Source organism: Pithys albifrons, chromosome 1 (genome assembly GCF_047495875.1).
Source record: "Pithys albifrons albifrons isolate INPA30051 chromosome 1, PitAlb_v1, whole genome shotgun sequence".
In the NCBI taxonomy this organism is placed as follows: domain Eukaryota; kingdom Metazoa; phylum Chordata; class Aves; order Passeriformes; family Thamnophilidae; genus Pithys; species Pithys albifrons.
This window is the reverse complement of record NC_092458.1, coordinates 34,004,876-34,023,221: the sequence shown is the minus strand read 5'-3', so window position 1 is coordinate 34,023,221 and position 18,346 is coordinate 34,004,876. Positions and strand designations below refer to the sequence as shown.

The following is an 18,346-nucleotide window of genomic DNA, read 5'->3' as shown; positions in this document are numbered from 1 at the left end:
TTGGGGGAAAGATGGAGAACTTTAGATTAAAATAATGTCAATACTCTCAGTAATCAAACTTTTCCTATCCCCAACGTTTTTTTCACAAATGTTTATTGAGATGATAATTTAAAACTTCTGTTTTGGATTGGGTGACCAGATGATACTAAGTTGATTATGTTTCATTTTGTAGATTAATTAATTTCAAGTTTGGAATGCATGCTAACAGTAATACATTGAGAGTAATGAGGTGTAGACTTAACTAGGAACATCCAGTGAACAGAAATAGCACAAAATTAACTTCTTCTTTCCTGTTGTACCTTCTGTCAAGATGATACTTCATCTCATCCTGGCTAGGCAGAAACTTGAGTGTCAGGATTCCACTGCACTGAACTGATGTTCTTCATTCCAGGAATATAATAAATTGCCAGCAATAATGAAACACTGCATTATTTTGGGAAATAACTTCTGTTGCATGCCTTTTCCAGAGTTTGTTTGATAAACCTGTTTTTTCCTCTGGTTTTCTCTCCTGTAATCCCCATGGTTTCTAGCATAGAGAAAGATTTTTGTGAAAAATAAATAAAAGAAATTGGAGTTTCTCACATGTTTCCCTTGCCTAAAAAAAAGGAGAAGGGCATGAAAGGTTCATTTCAGCTATACCCACTGCACTGAGAGTAGACTAAGAAGACTTGGAGGCAGGGAAAGTCTTACATCCGTAAATGAAATGTTACTGTTCTTACACAGTCTTGAGGGGACTGCTGAAAAGTTCAGTACCAGTGATTTATTTGTTTTAAATTTGGATGTTGTTTGAGTCACTAGATCTTTTTCTCCTCCTGATCTAAAAAGGAAGGTATAGGCTGTTCTGATGCTATTAAAACAGAAAAGAGATGGGGGAAAGGGAAATAGAAATACTATCCTGATGTTTCCCTTGGTTAGTTCATTTAATTAAAATGTAGTTTCCAGTTGTTAGTACTATGTACATACTCATAATCAGCAGTTAAGAATTCTTTTTTCTAGTTCTGGATTTGGCCTGGTTTAGGCACTCAGTTTTTGTGCATCTCTGGAAGTATGTATGAGGAAAAGTGAAAAGTAACAAATCATGTAGATGTAGGTTTCATCTCCTGTTCTTGACTCTACACTTCCTGTTCTTCGTGTATCCTCACCCCCCTCAAAATAAAGGTGATTTGTCTTTGTGGTGCTTTTTAGTTTCCAGAGTAAGTAACGCTTCATTTTTGCTCTTCTTTAGCTGACTGGAAGTACAGGTATGCTGGCTTGATGGCACTCTCAGCCATTGGAGAAGGTTGCCACCAACAGATGGAGGGAATTTTAAATGAGATAGTTAATTTCGTTTTGCTATTCCTTCAGGATCCTGTGAGTATAGTTCTCTTAATTCTTTTGAAGTGTTTTCTTTTTTCCGCTCTCCTGAGTACTTGTTAACTAATTGAGGGAAATACTTTTTCAGCACCCACGAGTAAGATACGCTGCTTGTAATGCTATTGGGCAAATGGCAACTGACTTTGCACCTGTCTTTCAAAAGAAATTTCATGAGAAGGCAAGTAGTAGAATAGTAAGGAAAAAAAAGGTGATAAAATTATGTCTCCTTCAGAAACTTGTTTTCTGAAAAGAAATGTTTCTTTTTCAGGTGATAGGAGCTCTTCTGCAAACCATGGAGGATCAAGGCAGCCAGCGTGTTCAAGCCCATGCAGCTGCAGCACTCATAAACTTCACTGAAGACTGTCCCAAGTCAGTGCTTATTCCATATTTGGATACTCTAGTGAAGCATCTTCATTCCATCATGGTGATAAAATTACAAGAGGTATAATACCCTAAACAAGTTATTTCATGGAAGGTAACCTTGTCACATAGGCAGAATAAGTGTAGCTGAACTAAGACCTCTGAAATGAGCCAACATACTTATCTGTGTTGATCTAAACTGGCAAGAATTAGGATATATGTAAGAGCAGATTTTTACATTTGCCATGCTTTTAAGTAAAATTTGTGCTTTAAAAATATAACACTTTATTCTTCCTCTTTCCAAGTTGATACAGAAAGGCACTAAACTGGTTTTGGAGCAAGTTGTGACTTCAATTGCATCAGTTGCAGATACAGTAGAGGAGAAGTTTGTTCCCTACTATGATTTATTTATGCCCTCCTTGAAACACATTGTTGAGAATGCTGTTCAGAAGGAATTAAGACTTTTACGAGGAAAGACTATTGAATGCATCAGCCTAATTGGTCTTGCTGTTGGTAAAGAAAAGGTAGGTTTAGATTTTAAATAATGGTCAAAATATATTTTAAAATGCCTTTGTTATTTTGAGGTGTTAACATTGAATTCGTATAATCACTTGTTAAACATATAGCTGTGTATTGTTCCTGACTTCTGTGCTTGTCTTTTTGCATTCATTCTTGAGGTGACTGTCTTGCTGTTCAGATTCACAGAATCTTACTACAGGTTAAGTCATTTTTGTCACACTGAGCAATATTGAAAGCAAGCATTTTTATTTCCTTTGGGATTTTTTGCCTTAAGAGAAATACTGGAGCATCTCGTTTAGGCAGTATCAAGGGCAAAAAATATCTAGTTCAAAGGAAACTTCATATAGTTTTTTATACACATGCCTGTAAAAGTTTAAATGTGCTCATACTAGTACTTGAGGTACTTGTTTGTCATGAGGCTTGATGTATTTGGCAGGGAGTTTTTTTGATAAGTTTGTTAAAATGTCTTTCAAAAGATTGGAGAAACAACTGTGAAATGCTATAGAAGAGTCTAAATGATCTTCTGATAGCAAGGTTGCATTATAGTTTATGGATTTTGATTTGATTGAGTGAAGAAAGCAAAGTCACACTTCAAAGTAGAATAATGTGAGGTAGGCAGTATAAAACTGCAAATTATCAGCCTGTTCCTTTGACTTAGATGGACTGCCAGTAAATCTGCCCTGCACACAACTAAATTTCAGTCAAATTTTGAACATAACATTTAATAAGTTATTCTTGGAGAACTAGTAAGAGTATGCAGAGTGAAAAGAAGGTAACATAACTGGGGCTTCTCCTGTGACTGAAAATGTTACTACCTTATAAGTAAGTAGCTCATGCTGTCACCTCTTATCCCAGTTCCATAAAGGAGTCGTTATAGTAGGGGGATATCTGGGTAAGTTAGAGTTGTCATATTTTAAAAGTTTTTTTATTGATGAGTATTAGTAATTTATGTAGTGTTTTGTTTTAGCAGTCCTCTGTTTTTAAAGTATAAGAACCAGAGGCACAGTAAAGCTTAAGATGAGCAACTTGGTGATCCTTCCAGAAAAAGAACTTGTTTTCACTTTTATCCACATTTCAGTCTGTTTCCAGCTTTAGCTTGTGTCTCAGTAGTGTTGGACTTAATTTGAGTGAGCCTTTAAATCTCTTGAGAATTACCACCTTAATTTGTCTTTAAAAACATATGGTTGTTTCCTGTATCTAGTTTATGCAGGATGCATCAGATGTAATGCAGCTGTTACTGAAAACACAGACAGACTTCAATGATCTAGAAGATGATGATCCACAGGTATGTTAAAATCATGTCTTTATAGCTCGTTGCTTAGTATTAGAAACGTTCCTTTTATTTGTGATGTTTCTGCCCCCCACCCCAGCTACTCATGCTAATTGTCCAGCCTGTCTTACAAAAATTGACATTGAGATGGCCCCAGAATCTTTCACAGAAGCATGGTTAGGAAGTGAGACTTACAGGACTTAGATTTGCTGAAGAAATCTGAGCATGTGGGTAACCATGCCTTGCCTGTTAGTAGTATTTGTTTGGCATTGTGTGATTCATTCCCTTGCTGTCACCTTCTTATAAATAGTTCAACGAGACTTGTTAGACAGCTGTTCTGATGAGCAGAGGGCTATTTTGTCTTGTGCATCTGAAAATAAATATTCCTCTGAAAACACAATACTGCATTCTCTTTTTTGCTCTTCTTTTGCCATTTTCAGGAATGTGGCTCAGTAGTATTGTTTAAGTTTGGGAAATAATTTATTTCAGAAAGAAACTTTTCAAGGTATCCATGATCACATTGTAAGTTTGTCTTATACTGTCACATTTTTACATGTATAACAGCTTTGATCAGAGGTACTGTCAAGGTGTTGTTAGAAAGAAAGACTTGGGAAAGGTCTTTTGGAGATGCATTTTTCTATGGGTTGCATATTGGATGAGTTCTCTTTGAAATAAATTTTACTCACTGCTGTTAAATTCTTTTTAAGAGTCCTATTGTATGATATTCTTCCTTCATGTTTTCCTTTTAAAGTAGGCATTAAAATAAAATGTGGGACATGAAAATTCTGAGTTTCTTATCTTTTCTAGATTTCCTACATGATCTCAGCATGGGCCAGAATGTGTAAAATTCTTGGAAAAGAATTTCAGCAGTACCTTCCTGTTGTCATGGGACCTTTAATGAAGACTGCATCCATTAAACCTGAAGTAGCTCTTTTAGACAGTAGGTTTAAGATGTTTTGCTTGAAAAAAAATACTGAAATAAATGATTTTGTAGCATTTGTACATTATTTTTCCTTCCTTCTGTATAACAGCACAAGATATGGAGAATATGAGTGATGATGATGGTTGGGAATTCGTAAGCATAGGTGATCAGCAAAGTTTTGGAATTAAAACCGCAGGCCTTGAAGAAAAAGCAACTGCATGCCAGATGCTGGTAAGTAATAGAACAGTGTTGGTGATCTATATGTTGCTGGTCAATCAAATCTGAAGCCAATATCTGTAACAAAAATATTCTTTGTAGTATCATATGAAGTAGTTGGGTTTTTTGAGCGATACTGCTAAATTTGGATTTCAGGCACTTTGTTGCATGTGGCTTACTTGATTAAAGGTAGTTTATTTAGTTCAGAGCTTACCATTTTTTAAATTACCAGACAGTTTTCTTTTGTTAGCAAAACTTTTAAGGCATATGATATGTAAAAAAGTAGTTTGTTTTTGCAAATATTGCTGTTTCTGAGTTTGATTTAAGAAATACATGCATGTGCTAAGAGTGAGAACTCATGCTGCTGTCTGGATTTTCTTAAAATACTACAGTGGAGGGGGAAGGTAGATGGGTTATTGCATGTTTTAAAATAAACTAAAAAAATGTTGCACTTCTAAGGATCTCACCATTACATAGTTGAAAAATATTAGTATTTTCCTTTAAAGAAGGCATTTCTGTGCTCTGTTTTTCAGGTTTGCTATGCAAAAGAGCTAAAAGAAGGATTCGTTGAGTACACAGAGCAAGTTGTAAAGCTGATGGTTCCCTTGGTGAAGTTCTATTTTCATGATGATATCCTATTAACAAATTCTGCTGTGAGAAGAAACTTAGTTTAGAAGAATCAAAGTCATGCTTGCTTTTTCTTAAATGACTTGGAAGTGTTAGTGTTAAAATATTCTGTAGTTTTTTAGCAGAAACTGTTTCAGAGGCTGTTGGTTTACACACTGTTTTAGGCAATGTATCCTACTTTCCCCCCAGTTTCTCTTTAAATAAGCCATCAGTGGAGAAAGTGGTGTTTGTGTCAACAAAGTGAAGTAGAACTTGAACAGCTTTCCTGTCATGGCCTGATACCAGCTTGAAGCCACTTTTAAATAGCAGACAGTTTAATTTTCCTGCGATTTAATCTGTATCTACTTAAGAAATCAAATGGACTAGACCGTAATAAAAAGAACCAATTTCAGGTAGAAAATTAAGAACTTAATTATGGTGATGGGTGCTTAAATTCTAAGCACTTTATGCTGGATTTGATTGCTTTATTTCCTTAACAATGACACGTGTTCGAGTGGCAGCAGCAGAGTCAATGCCCCTCCTTCTTGAATGTGCTCAAGTTCGTGGGCCAGAGTACCTCACGCAGATGTGGCACTTCATGTGTGATGCACTCATCAAAGCCATTGGGACAGAACCAGAGTCAGATGTTCTCTCAGAAATAATGCATTCTTTTGCAAAGGTAACTATTCCTTACAAGTTTTGTGGTGTTACTGTCTAGCTTTCCGCAATAAGACAGGACATGTGTTTGATGTGCATTTACACAGCTGGAATAAATGCAAGGCTTCCTCTGCATGAAATTTGGTTTGACTGTAAATGTTATAGCTGATGGAAAAACTTAGTTGTATTTTTTTGCAAAAATACTGAAGTATCAACCTAAAGCAATTATCAGATCAGTTCATTTTAACTGCAAGTGACTGAAGTTACGGGTATGAAGTGTACAGTGATGTTATGCCTTAGTTGTATAATTTGAGCATTGATTACAGTATGACTGTTCTAATAGTATTATTTCTGCTAGTGATCCCTTAAAGCAGAGCATGTATTAATATTCTTTGGGTGCTTGGATTTCATTAAGACTGATAATTTTATTTCACAAGTGCATTGAGGTAATGGGAGACGGATGCCTTAACAATGAACACTTTGAAGAACTTGGAGGAATACTGAAAGGAAAACTAGAAGAGCACTTTAAAAATCAAGAATTAAGACAGGGTAAGTTAACACAAAGTCCTATTAACATGTGATATGGCTGTTCTTTAAAGTGCAATTCTTTCTTACTTCTGAACACAGAAAAAATGCTTAGTCCATATTTCTTCAATTTGTGTATTTATGTAAGGTAATTGGGCTTTGAAACAACAAAATCCATGAGTTATATTTGTAAGCTTTGGGAGGATTTGCAGCAATACTGTAGTTTAATCAAAAGTCGATGCCAGATTTACTTGCAAAGACAGTGCACGTATCTGTTGTTGTCATTTCTGTGGGTTTTTTCATCTGAAGTCTTTGCAGTTTTCATAAAGCAATGGTAGTTTCTTATTTCTAAGCACTTTTCATGTCTTTATGGACAAGCTGGTATTTTTATTTCATGTGCTTTTGCACATTCTTAAAATGAGCTGTCTCATACTACTTGTTTTCTGTGAAAGCTCTTTGAAGGTTCTTAAAGACCGAAAATTCCTGTTGCATCTTCAACTGCTGTTTCCTGTTTTCTAAATTTTGTCTGCATCATTTTTCCCTTTCACAGAGTTCTTATGCACTTGTAGAAAGGTAATCATTAAATTTCTTTTTTAATTTAGCGAAAAGACAAGATGAAGACTATGATGAACAAGTTGAAGAGTCATTACAAGATGAAGTAAGTTGTTTTGGGGAGTTTTTCCTCTCATCAAGCACCAGGATGGAAAAACATTACACAAATATGCTGTGCTACCTGGTTAAAGCATAGTGCATCCTCAGAATTGCTCCTTCCTAGAAGAATATTCTGTTACTATAGTCCAGTCCATCAGAACTTCCACTAAGAAATGAGTCACACTACATATGTGAATTAGAGAATATGGAAGGTTTCCTTTCTAAGTATACTGAAAGAGGAAATTTGGGATATAGCTTTTTGTTTTCTTCGTCCTCTTGAACAATTCTTAATTTTATCACTGATACAAATTCAACAGCAGATTATTTAATCTAAAGCCTAACCCTGCTGAGTTGCTCTTTCTTTGAGCCTTATGAGCTAGCTCGCTCTTAATCTTGAGCATACCTCTGATTCCAAGACACCGGTGTGTCACATCAGGAGCCTGTCTCAAGAAGAATAGCCCAAAAATAGTATTAGAGAAGGACAGTGAGATAAATGGATGCCTTAATGTGTTTGCTTAGGAGAGAATACCAAAGTGACTTTTTAGTTTAGGAGCGATTGTAGAAGAGATAGAATAGTTTTATAAAATCATTATAGGTATAGAGAGAGTAATAAAGAATTATAAATCACTGTTGCTTCTAACATGAGACATAAAGGACACTCAGTAAATTTAAGAAGTAAGAAACTTGTTTTGCCTCACAGTGCAGATGTGAAGCTTGATTACATGAGTCTAACCTGTATGCAGACTCCAGAATGTATCCTAAGAAATCATGCATCCATATGTAAATACTGCCTTAAATAACATTTTAGTTCTTGACCCCCTTTCCTTTGGGAACATTAGGCCAGCATTCAAAAGTATAGCTTTCTGTTGCCTCTATACTGCTTGGGATCAAAACATAACAAAATTCAGGTTCTGAACAGAGATCCTTTCCTAGTTTTTTCCCTTTCTTATTTACAATGGTTGCTGTTCATTCTTGTAGATGGTGAGTTAGATGTCTTCTTAATCTTTTTTTTTTCCATATGTGTCATTCTGTACTGATAATGAAAGATAATGTGAGCAAGCAGCAGTTTTAGAAAAGCTGAAGCCATACTTTGCAAGGCATTTTTTTAAATGTTTTAATGTTTGCTGATTTTTCTTTAAAATCTGGAGGGTGACTTGTCTGCATTACCCTGTGAAGGGAGGAGTGGCAGCAGCATGTCACTTGGCCATATGGACAGAATTAGCGTATGGTGGTAATGATTTGGATATACACCTTTGATCCCAGAGTATGTTATGTAGCCCTTACCTCTTGGCCTTTGACTGGCTACCACACAACATCCTTGCACTAACTGGGGAGATACGGATTTGATGAATGGACTGTTCAGCAGATGAGGAATTGACTGGATGGCCAAGTCGTAAGAGTTCCATTAAGTGCCTCAATGTCCAAATGGAAATTAGTAACAAGTGACGTCCCTTGAGGACTGGAACGTGTTGCCCAGAGAAGCTGTGCATGCCACATCCCTGTGAGTGTTGAAGGCCAGTTTCAATGGAGCTCTGAGCAACATGGTCTAGTGGAAGGTGTCCCAGTGTGTGGCAGCAGAGTTGGAGCAAGACAAACTTCAAGGGCTGTTTGAAACCAAACCATTCTGTGATTAGACAAGAATTGAAAATTAGTGAACTTAAAAAAATTTGTTTTACAAAAAAAGTCATAAACCAGCTTTATTCCATTAGTTTAAACACCTTGGCATTCATGTGAGTTCCACTATTTTAAAGATGTTAATGAGAATTGTATCCTTTTTCTTTCAGGATGACAGCGACATTTATATTTTGACTAAAGTATCAGACATTTTGCAGGCAATATTCAGCAGTTACAAGGAGAAGGTACTGCCATGGTTTGAAAGGTTACTTCCTCTAATTGTTAACCTAATTGTAAGTACCTTGCTTTCCTTTGATTTGAATTTTTTTTTTCTGATGTGTTAATAGGAATCTTGCTGGAATCTTAAAGAACTTGGTAGATAGAATGTAACAATTGCTGGTTTACAAGATAGAGGTGGTTGAAGAAATATTCTGGATGAAGAATGAAGTTGTTATGATATGCTTTTTGAGTACATGTATTGCTGTGCTACTTATAATTTCTGCGTTGCAAGACCCAGGATTATTGACACATACAATGTTTTTGAGAAATTTAAGTTCCCTGAGAGTGTCTGATGTTCTCTAAAATGGATTTCCAGAGAAGGGACTAAAAAGAGTTGCAGGTTCTTGGGGGGAAAATTGAGGCTGAAATATGTAATGGAGTGTGAAACAGGTGTAAAGGATTTGGCCGAAACCCATTATTCTTTCAATTAGCTCAGATAGTCATCTGGATATTGTTTTATTTATGATACTGCTGCAAATGTAAGTGCAGAAAATTACATGCTTGTAGGATTCAATTTAGTCTAGGAGGGTTTTAACAAAAGTACTAGACTACTGTTCCTGTGATTGTTGTGTTGTTATAGTCATTGGCTGTGTAAAATTTCTCAGGTGTCTAAAACGTTACTACCTGTTTTTGATGCAGTGTCCGCACCGGCCGTGGCCAGACCGACAGTGGGGGCTTTGCATTTTTGATGATATTGTAGAGCACTGCAGCCCAGCCTCATTCAAGTACGCTGAATACTTCCTGAGGCCAATGCTGGAGTCGGTGTGTGACAGCAGGCCAGAGGTCAGGCAAGCTGCTGCCTACGGTGTTGGAGTTATGGCACAATTCGGTGGGGATAGCTACCGTCCTTTTTGCCCAGGTACCTGCATCTGATAAAACTATTTGAATGTGTTATTTGGGTGGGAGGAAATAAAAATTGCTCAGCTTCTGGTTGAGGAGGTCTTTTCCCCTTGGCAGTGAAATAGATTGCCAGTATAACCCGTGTAGTAGACTAATGATGGCTTAACAACAAAGTACCTGAATTCCTTGGGCTTTTATTGTTGTTCTGCTTAGTAGCACTTCTGTCACAGCACTTATTGCTTAGCAAACTTGATTTAACATATTCTCTTTTAAAACATAGTCTGACATGCAAATGTGGATTTCATAAAGAAGAGATTTCTGATACACACCTGTCTCATAGCTGCTTTTTGTTAATACTAAAAGGGGTTACATATTAAGGCAAAACTCTTTGGATGTCTGGAAAAATTCTACAAGTGACCTGTATTAAGCAATAGCCTAGAATACAACTAATGTGGCTCTCTGCATTCCAGTTATATATATAAAGAAGGAGGCTGATTTCTGTGACGTAAGAAATGAAATGAGTATGATAATGCTTATCACAAACACTTGGTCAGCTTTCTTTCTGAATGTCTTGAGTTCCTCTAAAACTTCAAATTCATCCTGAATTGAAGGAAATGTTTGCTTGCACTCTTCTTGCCAGTCGCCAAAGTTAATTTTGCACACTAAGTAGTAGAGTGTTTCTTCCTTTTTTAAGAAAGTATATAGTCAGATAAATATGTATTTCAAGTATGTATTTTGCATGAATCTTAAACAGAAGGTGAGTTAAATAATGTAAGAAAATAAAAATCATGGGATAAATCAGGGCTTTAACACAAATCTTACCTACATCAATCAGGGTTGTAATTTTCATTGTTAATGTGACATGGTAGCAATCAAGATGAGGTGTCTTAATAAAAAAAAAAGAAAAGAAAACAAGCAGAGTTGGAAACCTTGAAGTGGAATGTTGAGAACCTTAAAATTTAGAATTGTCTAGACAGTTCGGATTATGAAACTTTGGGGACTTTTTAGCATCTGTTGAAGTCTCTTATTTTACATTCATTAGACTTTGCCTTGTCCCACTTAAACTTTGTAATATCTTTGATCCTTTTCTTAGTATTTGGGCAAATAATTCCTGATTGAACCCAGAAGCTTGGCTTCTCCTTTCGTTAAATTTTAGAGAAAATAAACTTTTTACTTTAAAGCATATATTTTATTGGCAGGCACCTCAGAAGTATTCTAAATCCTTTTGTACATTCTTGAAAGAATTTTGTAATTTATTTTAATAGATGAAGATGTGCTGTGATTAGAAACAAAGCAAATCCATGGCACGAGAAGTGTTCTTTCTACTCCATGGGTTTTGCTGTCTTTGAAAAAACATCATGTTTGTGAGCTTGTATTTATAATTTAATTTCTTTACTGATTGTTATATAGTGCTTGGCATATGGTTCTATTGCAAGTTTGTAACGGTATGTTCAGAAAAAGCAAATGTATTAATATATTAACATGACCATTTCTGGAAGTCAGTTGAAAAAATCCAGCAATATAGAGAGAACTCGTGAGTGGCACATGAGCTACATTATGGTGAAACAAAAAGTACTAAAAACCAAATTAGTAAAGAGCAAAGAAAGAAAATGGAAGGAAAAACTACATAACTTTCTAAATGGTGTTACAGAGTTAAAATTGATGCAACCATTAATGTTGCTTCTATTTCTTATGGTGGTGGAAGAGAATAATCAGCTCTTCTCTGTGAAAATTGTATTAGTCATGGGCTTCTTCCTAAATCATGTCAGTGGTCTCAATACTTGGTGGAGAAGTCAGACCTTGGAAACAAACTTATTATTATAGAAGATGGTCTTTCATAGTCAAAAGGATTTTTTAAGGATTACCTAACCCATCAGCTATGTGGAATGGGTCTGTTTTATAGATAGATGGAAAACTCCTCTGCTAAGCTGTAGGTAGAAAGTGATGCTGATTCATTTTGATGCCCTACTAATTTTGTGGCTGCAAGGACACATATACCTACAGAGCCATTCATTAGTATTAAGGAGTGAAGAAACACAGATGAATTTTAGCTTCAGCAGTCATGAAAACGTGAGGTGTAAAATGCAGACTCAGCTTGCCTGGACATTATAAACTTCTTTGAAACAAATTCTGCTTCGCAGATAAGCCCAGCATCATTATCCTGCATTTGATATACAAGCTGGTGGATCTGATGACCAGTGTTTCTGCAGTTCTGTAATGTTTATCACACCCATGAAAGTACCCTTGTCTAGCGTAGGGTTAATGATATTTTTCCATAGCTGCTGAATTGTTCAAAAATCTAATTCAGTGGAGTTAATAAAGCAAGTATCGTTGTGTATTCTTTAACTGCAAAGTTGCTACTTATTAAAATGCAGTAGTGTGAGATGTTGCTCTTCCTCAGTAAGTGGAGTTTTTTTGAAATGTGCTTTCTGCACAATTCCACAACATGTTTTCTGTGCTGATACAGGATTTCACAGCTTTAGCACTTTATTTTTAGCAGAAGAACACAAGGATAATTGTTCCTGTGTGCATGTAGAGTGCTCTGAAGTCTGCATGGACACTAGTTACTAAACACGTGACATTAATGTTCATTTAGAAGTGTACTTGGGGTTACCCATAAAAAGATATATAATTGCTATTAACCCAGCAAGAAAAATGACATTTTTCCTTCATTGGAAGGCATTTCCTTTCCTTACTTTTGTGATCTAAACCATGCTATGTTGATTAACCCGATGAGATTACACCTATGAGCTTTTCCTGGGACACCTTTTTAGGGGTAGGAGGTGTGTATATGCACATACATATGTATTTTGTAATATATATGTGAACATAATAGATGTACAGCAGGCTTGAACTACACTTCATGTTATTCTGAATGTCACCTTAGCAGCGCTTTTCCTCATCCTGTGTTTATAGAACCTATTAGATTAAAAAGAAAGTGCTTGTTATCTATGTTTTTACTTAGAAATTACAATGTCTTGTGTATTTTACATTGCATAACTAGTTGAGAGACAGGGCAAGATTTTTTTTCTTCTGAACTTCTAAAGCAAATTCAAACTTTTGCAGTAGCTATTTTCTTGTGTTTCCTTGCAAGGCTTTATTTATGTGGTTTGGTTTTCATATGATAATTATTGAGCAGAGAACCTAGAAGTAGCAGAACATTGAAATGATTGGATTTTGGTACTTGGGACACAAAAAATACTGGTTTTAATTTGTGTGGCTGTCTCATGTAGAATTTGTGATGTAATGAAGTGTAACTTCATCACGCATTAAACTTTATTCTTGTATTGTTTAACAATTAGAGGCGCTTCCATTGCTGGTGAGAGTCATTCAGTCACCAGATGCCAAAACCAAAGACAATATCAATGCAACAGAAAACTGCATTTCAGCTGTAGGAAAGATAATGAAGTTCAAGCCTGACTGTATAAATGTTGAAGAAGTGCTCCCACACTGGTTATCATGGCTTCCAATTCATGAAGACAAAGAAGAAGCTGTTCATGCTTTCAACTATCTGTGTGACTTACTTGAGAGGTGAGGCAAAGTCTTCATATTAATGCAGGTTCTTTCATTGCATTCTTTTTCCAAAACTGATTAATCTGCATATGGTTAGAGAAGATAATTCAGAATGTCAGAAGTGAGCCTTCTCTGATGATACTCCTGTCTTTTTAAGCAGTCGTCGTTCTCATACTAACAGGGGTCTGTGTGGCTGGAAAAAAATCCTGGCTGCTTTATATGTACATGATAGGAAAGGATCAGCAGAGAACTTCTGCAGAAAATTTCAGAAAAATTTTTGATGTTCTGCTTACATATCGACACTAATAACTGATCAGTCTTTTTACGTAGGAGGAGTATACATGCTGTTGCAGCCTTCATTTTGTAATGTTTTAAAGTAGTTTTGCACCTTTTTGCTCTCCAAAGCTAGAGTATCAACGAAGACAAGTATATATAAAATAGAGAAGTAATAAGGATTTAACTTCATGGTACAGTGTTATTTCCCTTAATAAGTTTGTAATAATTATTTCAGTTACTCTTGAAAGCATCTTGACCCCACAGCTTGTTCTTTAGATTTGTAGTTCCTCTCATAGGTTGGTGGATTAGAAAAAATAAAAATAATCATTGTAGTGTGGGTGCGAGTTGCACTTCATAATTGAGTGAAAGAACGTGGTGTTATGGCTGACCCTGTATTGTATCTTAGGAGAAAAATATGAAGGAAGTAACTTAGATTTCCTACAGTCTCTTCTACTTTGTGATTACCTTGTATGTCTCTTGGTGCTTTATGGAGGCAAAGTCTCAAAATAAGTGGTGGCAACTGAGATCCCTGGATTGATAACAGCTGTGCAGAGACACCATAATAATGCCGACAGGTGTGCATGCCCACAGGTATACAGAGATGGGGAATTGCAGTAGTAGCACATTTGTGTACCCAGCTCTGTGCAGGTGGCTCAGCTTGGTCACCTGCTTCTTTGGAGCTCTGCCAGTCCTGCATTCACAGCCTCTGCGTTCTAGCAGAAGGAAGGTAGATCATGTTTTTCACACATTCCTGGTTACTAATACTCCTCTGCTCCAATATTTGGCTGGGATAGAGGGAGCAGACCTGCTTGCTTGCTGTGTCACTGAGAGTGCTGGCAGGGGGCTGAAGTTACTGGCACTCCTGACACCAGTCACACAGCTTCCTTCCTATTGCAGCACTGACAGAAAGAGGAGAGAGAGAGAGGAATAAGCCCTTTTAGGCAGGGTATTTCTCTCACGCTATTTACAGTTCCATCTACATGGAACTCAGCTGTTCTCTAAAGTTCAGAACTTCTTCCTGATAAAGTTTAGGCTCATGGAAGAACCAGCTGGTTAAATATTAACAATAGAGGGAACACTCTCTCAGCAGGCAAAAAAGCTGTGTGTACTTAGTCAGCTGTGTGAAACGTATATGTAAATAAGCAGCTTTAGAATAAGATCATACAGAATCATTCCATTTACATGTAAAATACTTATATTAATTATTTTGAGTTGAGCATTAATTTATTTGTAATTATATATATTTTGATTGTAACAGCAATAACCCAGTTGTCCTCGGTCCCAACAACTCCAACCTTCCCAGAATACTTGGTATAATTGCGGATGGTGAAATTCATGAAGCTATCAAACATGAAGATCCGTGTATCAAGCGACTGGCTAATGTTGTTCGCCAAGTGCAGGTAAATAAATGCTTGCTTTAGTATGAAGGAAATGTTTAGAATCTATTTTTAGAAGTAACCAAACTGATAAACCAGTTTTGAGAACGTTGTCTCCGTAGAGAATAACACTTCAGCCAGTGCTCTTGGAGATACTTGGACATTTCTTGAATGACTAATGATAAAACCTGATGATATTTGCACTTGAATAAAGCTTATTAATTAAAGAAAAAAGGTAGTTATGTGCAGCTAGGTTAACATGCAAGCTAGTATTTTTTGCAGATTTTTTTCTGAGTCAGAAGTCAAAATCTGGAGACAAATCTCCATGTCCTTTATCAGTGAACTGCACTGCAGGATTTGATCCAAGATATGGATTTTGTAAGGGTACCCAGTACCTTGTGGTGACTTACTAATACAGCAGAGTCTTGGATCGTGTGCAAACCACAAGTAGTTTACTACTGCCCTTTTTAATCCAGTGCAAATATAGATGGCTGTTCAATGCTTTCCCTGCCTTTGGGGAACTGCCTTGGGGTTTACTTCCTTTCTTTATGCTGTGAGTAACTTCAGGGTGTTGGGAATGTCCAAGTATTTAAGCAGCATTTCTCTACAGTGTTGTAAGTGATAGTGCAGTGGGGTAGATCTGATCCAGGGCCAGATGTTGTCAGGTGTATGTAGCACCTAATGCTGGAAAGGAGCACATAAAAACACATGGAGCTCTTCAATTATTATCCGTTCTACCAGGTCTGCTTTGGCAAAACTCAGGTTCAAGAATTTTAGGAATACTTGATGTTGAAAAGGATTCACTTGGATGAATGTATCATGTGAGATCCATTATGTCTGGTAGAAAATGAGTTGTTAAAATTCTGAAGGCATAAAGAGAGTTAAATGGAGCAAAGTTTCAAACTGAAAGTGGTGTAAGTGCCTACTCTAGCTTCTGGCTGACAGATATAAAATCCTTGCTATTTTAGTACTTAAAGTCTGGGAATCGAACTTTGTATTAGGGTATGCTAATGCATTTGTCCACTTTACCTCAAATTATCAAGGTTAGATAATCATTACTTTTTTAACAAGACAATGGCCCATAGATGTGTCAATTAGTTGTGTATAGCAAAGTCTTGTTTTGGCCAGGAATGACAGGAATGTTAATACATAACAAGACTTGAACAGTGGCCAAATGATTTACAATCAGACTGTGGAGGAAAAGATCTTAGAAGTCATGTCTTTTAAAAAATCCAATTTTAGCACACTTTTACCAGTCCTGTCTCTCTTCACACATAATATTTTGACTTTATTAAAGGGCTGTAAATGTTTTATGCTGTGATAGGAGTTTTAAAGGCTGTGCAATTGCTAGCAAGTCTGCCTGCTGTTGCTGCTGCTGCTGCTTCCCAGTTTCCAGGTGAAAGACTTTGGTGTTTCACTGCCAGCATCTGACCTGAGCAACATTATGGTCATAACTGGAATTGAACATAAACTTTTTTCCTCATGCTTACGTATTCTCAGGCCAGAAACATTTCAGTGTGAGGTATCCATTTAAATGTTTTTCAGAAATGCTGGAATAGCACGTTTAATTCTGCAATCATACATTGAGAGTCTAAAATGCCTAGTGTTACTTAAAACTAAAAACCACAAACTTAAACTTGAGAGCCTTTGTTTTTGAATTTTGTGAATCCATTTTTGGTTTTTTTTAATTGTATGAGAAAAGGGCATTGTAACATAACTGAATGTAAAATATAAAGTAAACTGGTTTTTTTTAATTCAGGTATGCTGTTATTGCAAAAGCCAATCTAAAGACCTGCAGTCGGTCACCTACAATTATTTTTCCCTATCATTGTCCTCAAGCAAGCAGGGTGCCAATTGATTCCAGCCTCTATTGATAAGTGAATAAATACTTTTTTCCCAACCTAGCTTAATTTTCAACATTTTCTAGTACTGTTAGAATCACCCTACTGATGGTAACTTTAAAAGCTACTGTGTCAGCTAAGGGCTGTGGTAGCATAGATGATGGGTTTACATTTACCCAGATAGATTCTGTGCTCTCTGGAAAGTAATTTACCCTTCCTTTCACTGAAAAGCAGTGCTGTGTGTTGGCAGCAGTTCTGAGTGTGTTGCTGCTGCACCAGGGCAGTTCCGTGGTGTAATGGAGAGCACTCCAGACTCCGAATCCCAAGGACCTGAGTTTGAGTCTCAGTGGGACCGTCCCCTGGCAGTTCAATGCCTCCCTGCCATCCCATCCCGTCACATCTCGGATGCTCAGCAGGGTCAGCCCCGGTTAGTACCGGGTGCTGTAGACAGTCCCGAGGACTTCACTATCACTGTCCAAGCTCGCTCGGCCGTGGCAGATGGACCTCAGAACTTAAACTGCGGGGCCAGTTCTGTGCACGCTGTGCCTCACCTCAAAAATCCACTGCACATCCTGGAAGGGCACACCCACGTGGGGAGACCCTTCCCAAATCTTTGTTCGCGAAGTTTGGCCATACAACTGTTGCACCAGTGCCCAAAACACTCACATGGAGGCATGGTTCAGTTTTTCCTGAACATTGGGATGTTAATTTCAGTATAATGCAGAGCAAATTATTTAGGTTATGGTTAACATACAAGTGTCAATTGTCAATTGACCCACTTAGTTATAGTGAGTTCCCAGGCATTTCAAATCAATTACTCTGCTTCTGTGTAGCCTTTTGGAGCATTTGAGTTGAACTTACGTAGCACCATGTATTATTGAAGATGTCAGTCTCCTGTCTTTGGCATATTTGTTACAGGAATAAGCTGAGTGAATGTTGAGCTTTGTAAACATAAGAAAGTTTAGGATGTGCCTTGGATGCTTGTCAGCCTGCATAACGACCACTTCTCATTTGTTTTCTAGACATCTGGAGGACTGTGGACAGAATGCATATCACAGCTCAATGCAGATCAACAGGCAGCCATACAGGAGCTCCTAAACTCTGCTTGAAGGGCCTTAATTATCATCTGCAAGAAAACTAACTCCAAATAAACGTTTACCCTATTGTTTAGGTTTCTTTTGTTTCTTTTTTTGAGTAAAACCAGAACTGTAGTGCGTGTAGGCCATTCTTCTGCAACCTACAGGCAGTGGCAGCAGGGAGAAGCATTCTTTCAGAACGGTGTTTAAATCGGTTTCTATCCCACATCATGGAAGAAGTTTCCTGTAAACCCTACAATAGCACTGAAGAGTATTTTTCTAACGGTATAAGCCATCCATACGATGGTGAAAGGGAAACAAGTTGAATTTCCTCATTAGACATAAGACCTTCAGCAGTAGATGTACGTTATAACAGATAAACGTTTCTCTACATCTAGTGTTAATTGTATTAATTGGAGTGTGAGTCTTTGTAGGGTAGAAAGTTTCCTTCT

General features: G+C 37.0%; 1 protein-coding gene across 1 annotated transcript in view; it reads left to right on the top strand.

Moving 5' to 3' along the window:
- Positions 1–17,984, top strand: part of IPO5 (importin 5) — a 42,265-nt gene extending 24,281 nt beyond the window's left edge. Inside the window, exons 11-26 of the mRNA XM_071549241.1 lie at positions 1,226–1,350; positions 1,442–1,531; positions 1,622–1,795; positions 2,019–2,237; positions 3,434–3,517; positions 4,310–4,442; positions 4,534–4,655; positions 5,174–5,270; positions 5,753–5,925; positions 6,341–6,452; positions 7,031–7,086; positions 8,864–8,986; positions 9,612–9,831; positions 13,115–13,343; positions 14,860–15,001; positions 17,841–17,984. Of these exons, the coding sequence (XP_071405342.1) occupies positions 1,226–1,350; positions 1,442–1,531; positions 1,622–1,795; positions 2,019–2,237; positions 3,434–3,517; positions 4,310–4,442; positions 4,534–4,655; positions 5,174–5,270; positions 5,753–5,925; positions 6,341–6,452; positions 7,031–7,086; positions 8,864–8,986; positions 9,612–9,831; positions 13,115–13,343; positions 14,860–15,001; positions 17,841–17,927 (2,186 nt within the window). The 3' untranslated portion in view covers positions 17,928–17,984. The remainder of the gene's footprint in view (positions 1–1,225; positions 1,351–1,441; positions 1,532–1,621; positions 1,796–2,018; positions 2,238–3,433; positions 3,518–4,309; positions 4,443–4,533; positions 4,656–5,173; positions 5,271–5,752; positions 5,926–6,340; positions 6,453–7,030; positions 7,087–8,863; positions 8,987–9,611; positions 9,832–13,114; positions 13,344–14,859; positions 15,002–17,840) is intronic.
- Positions 17,985–18,346: the final 362 nt, after the last annotated feature.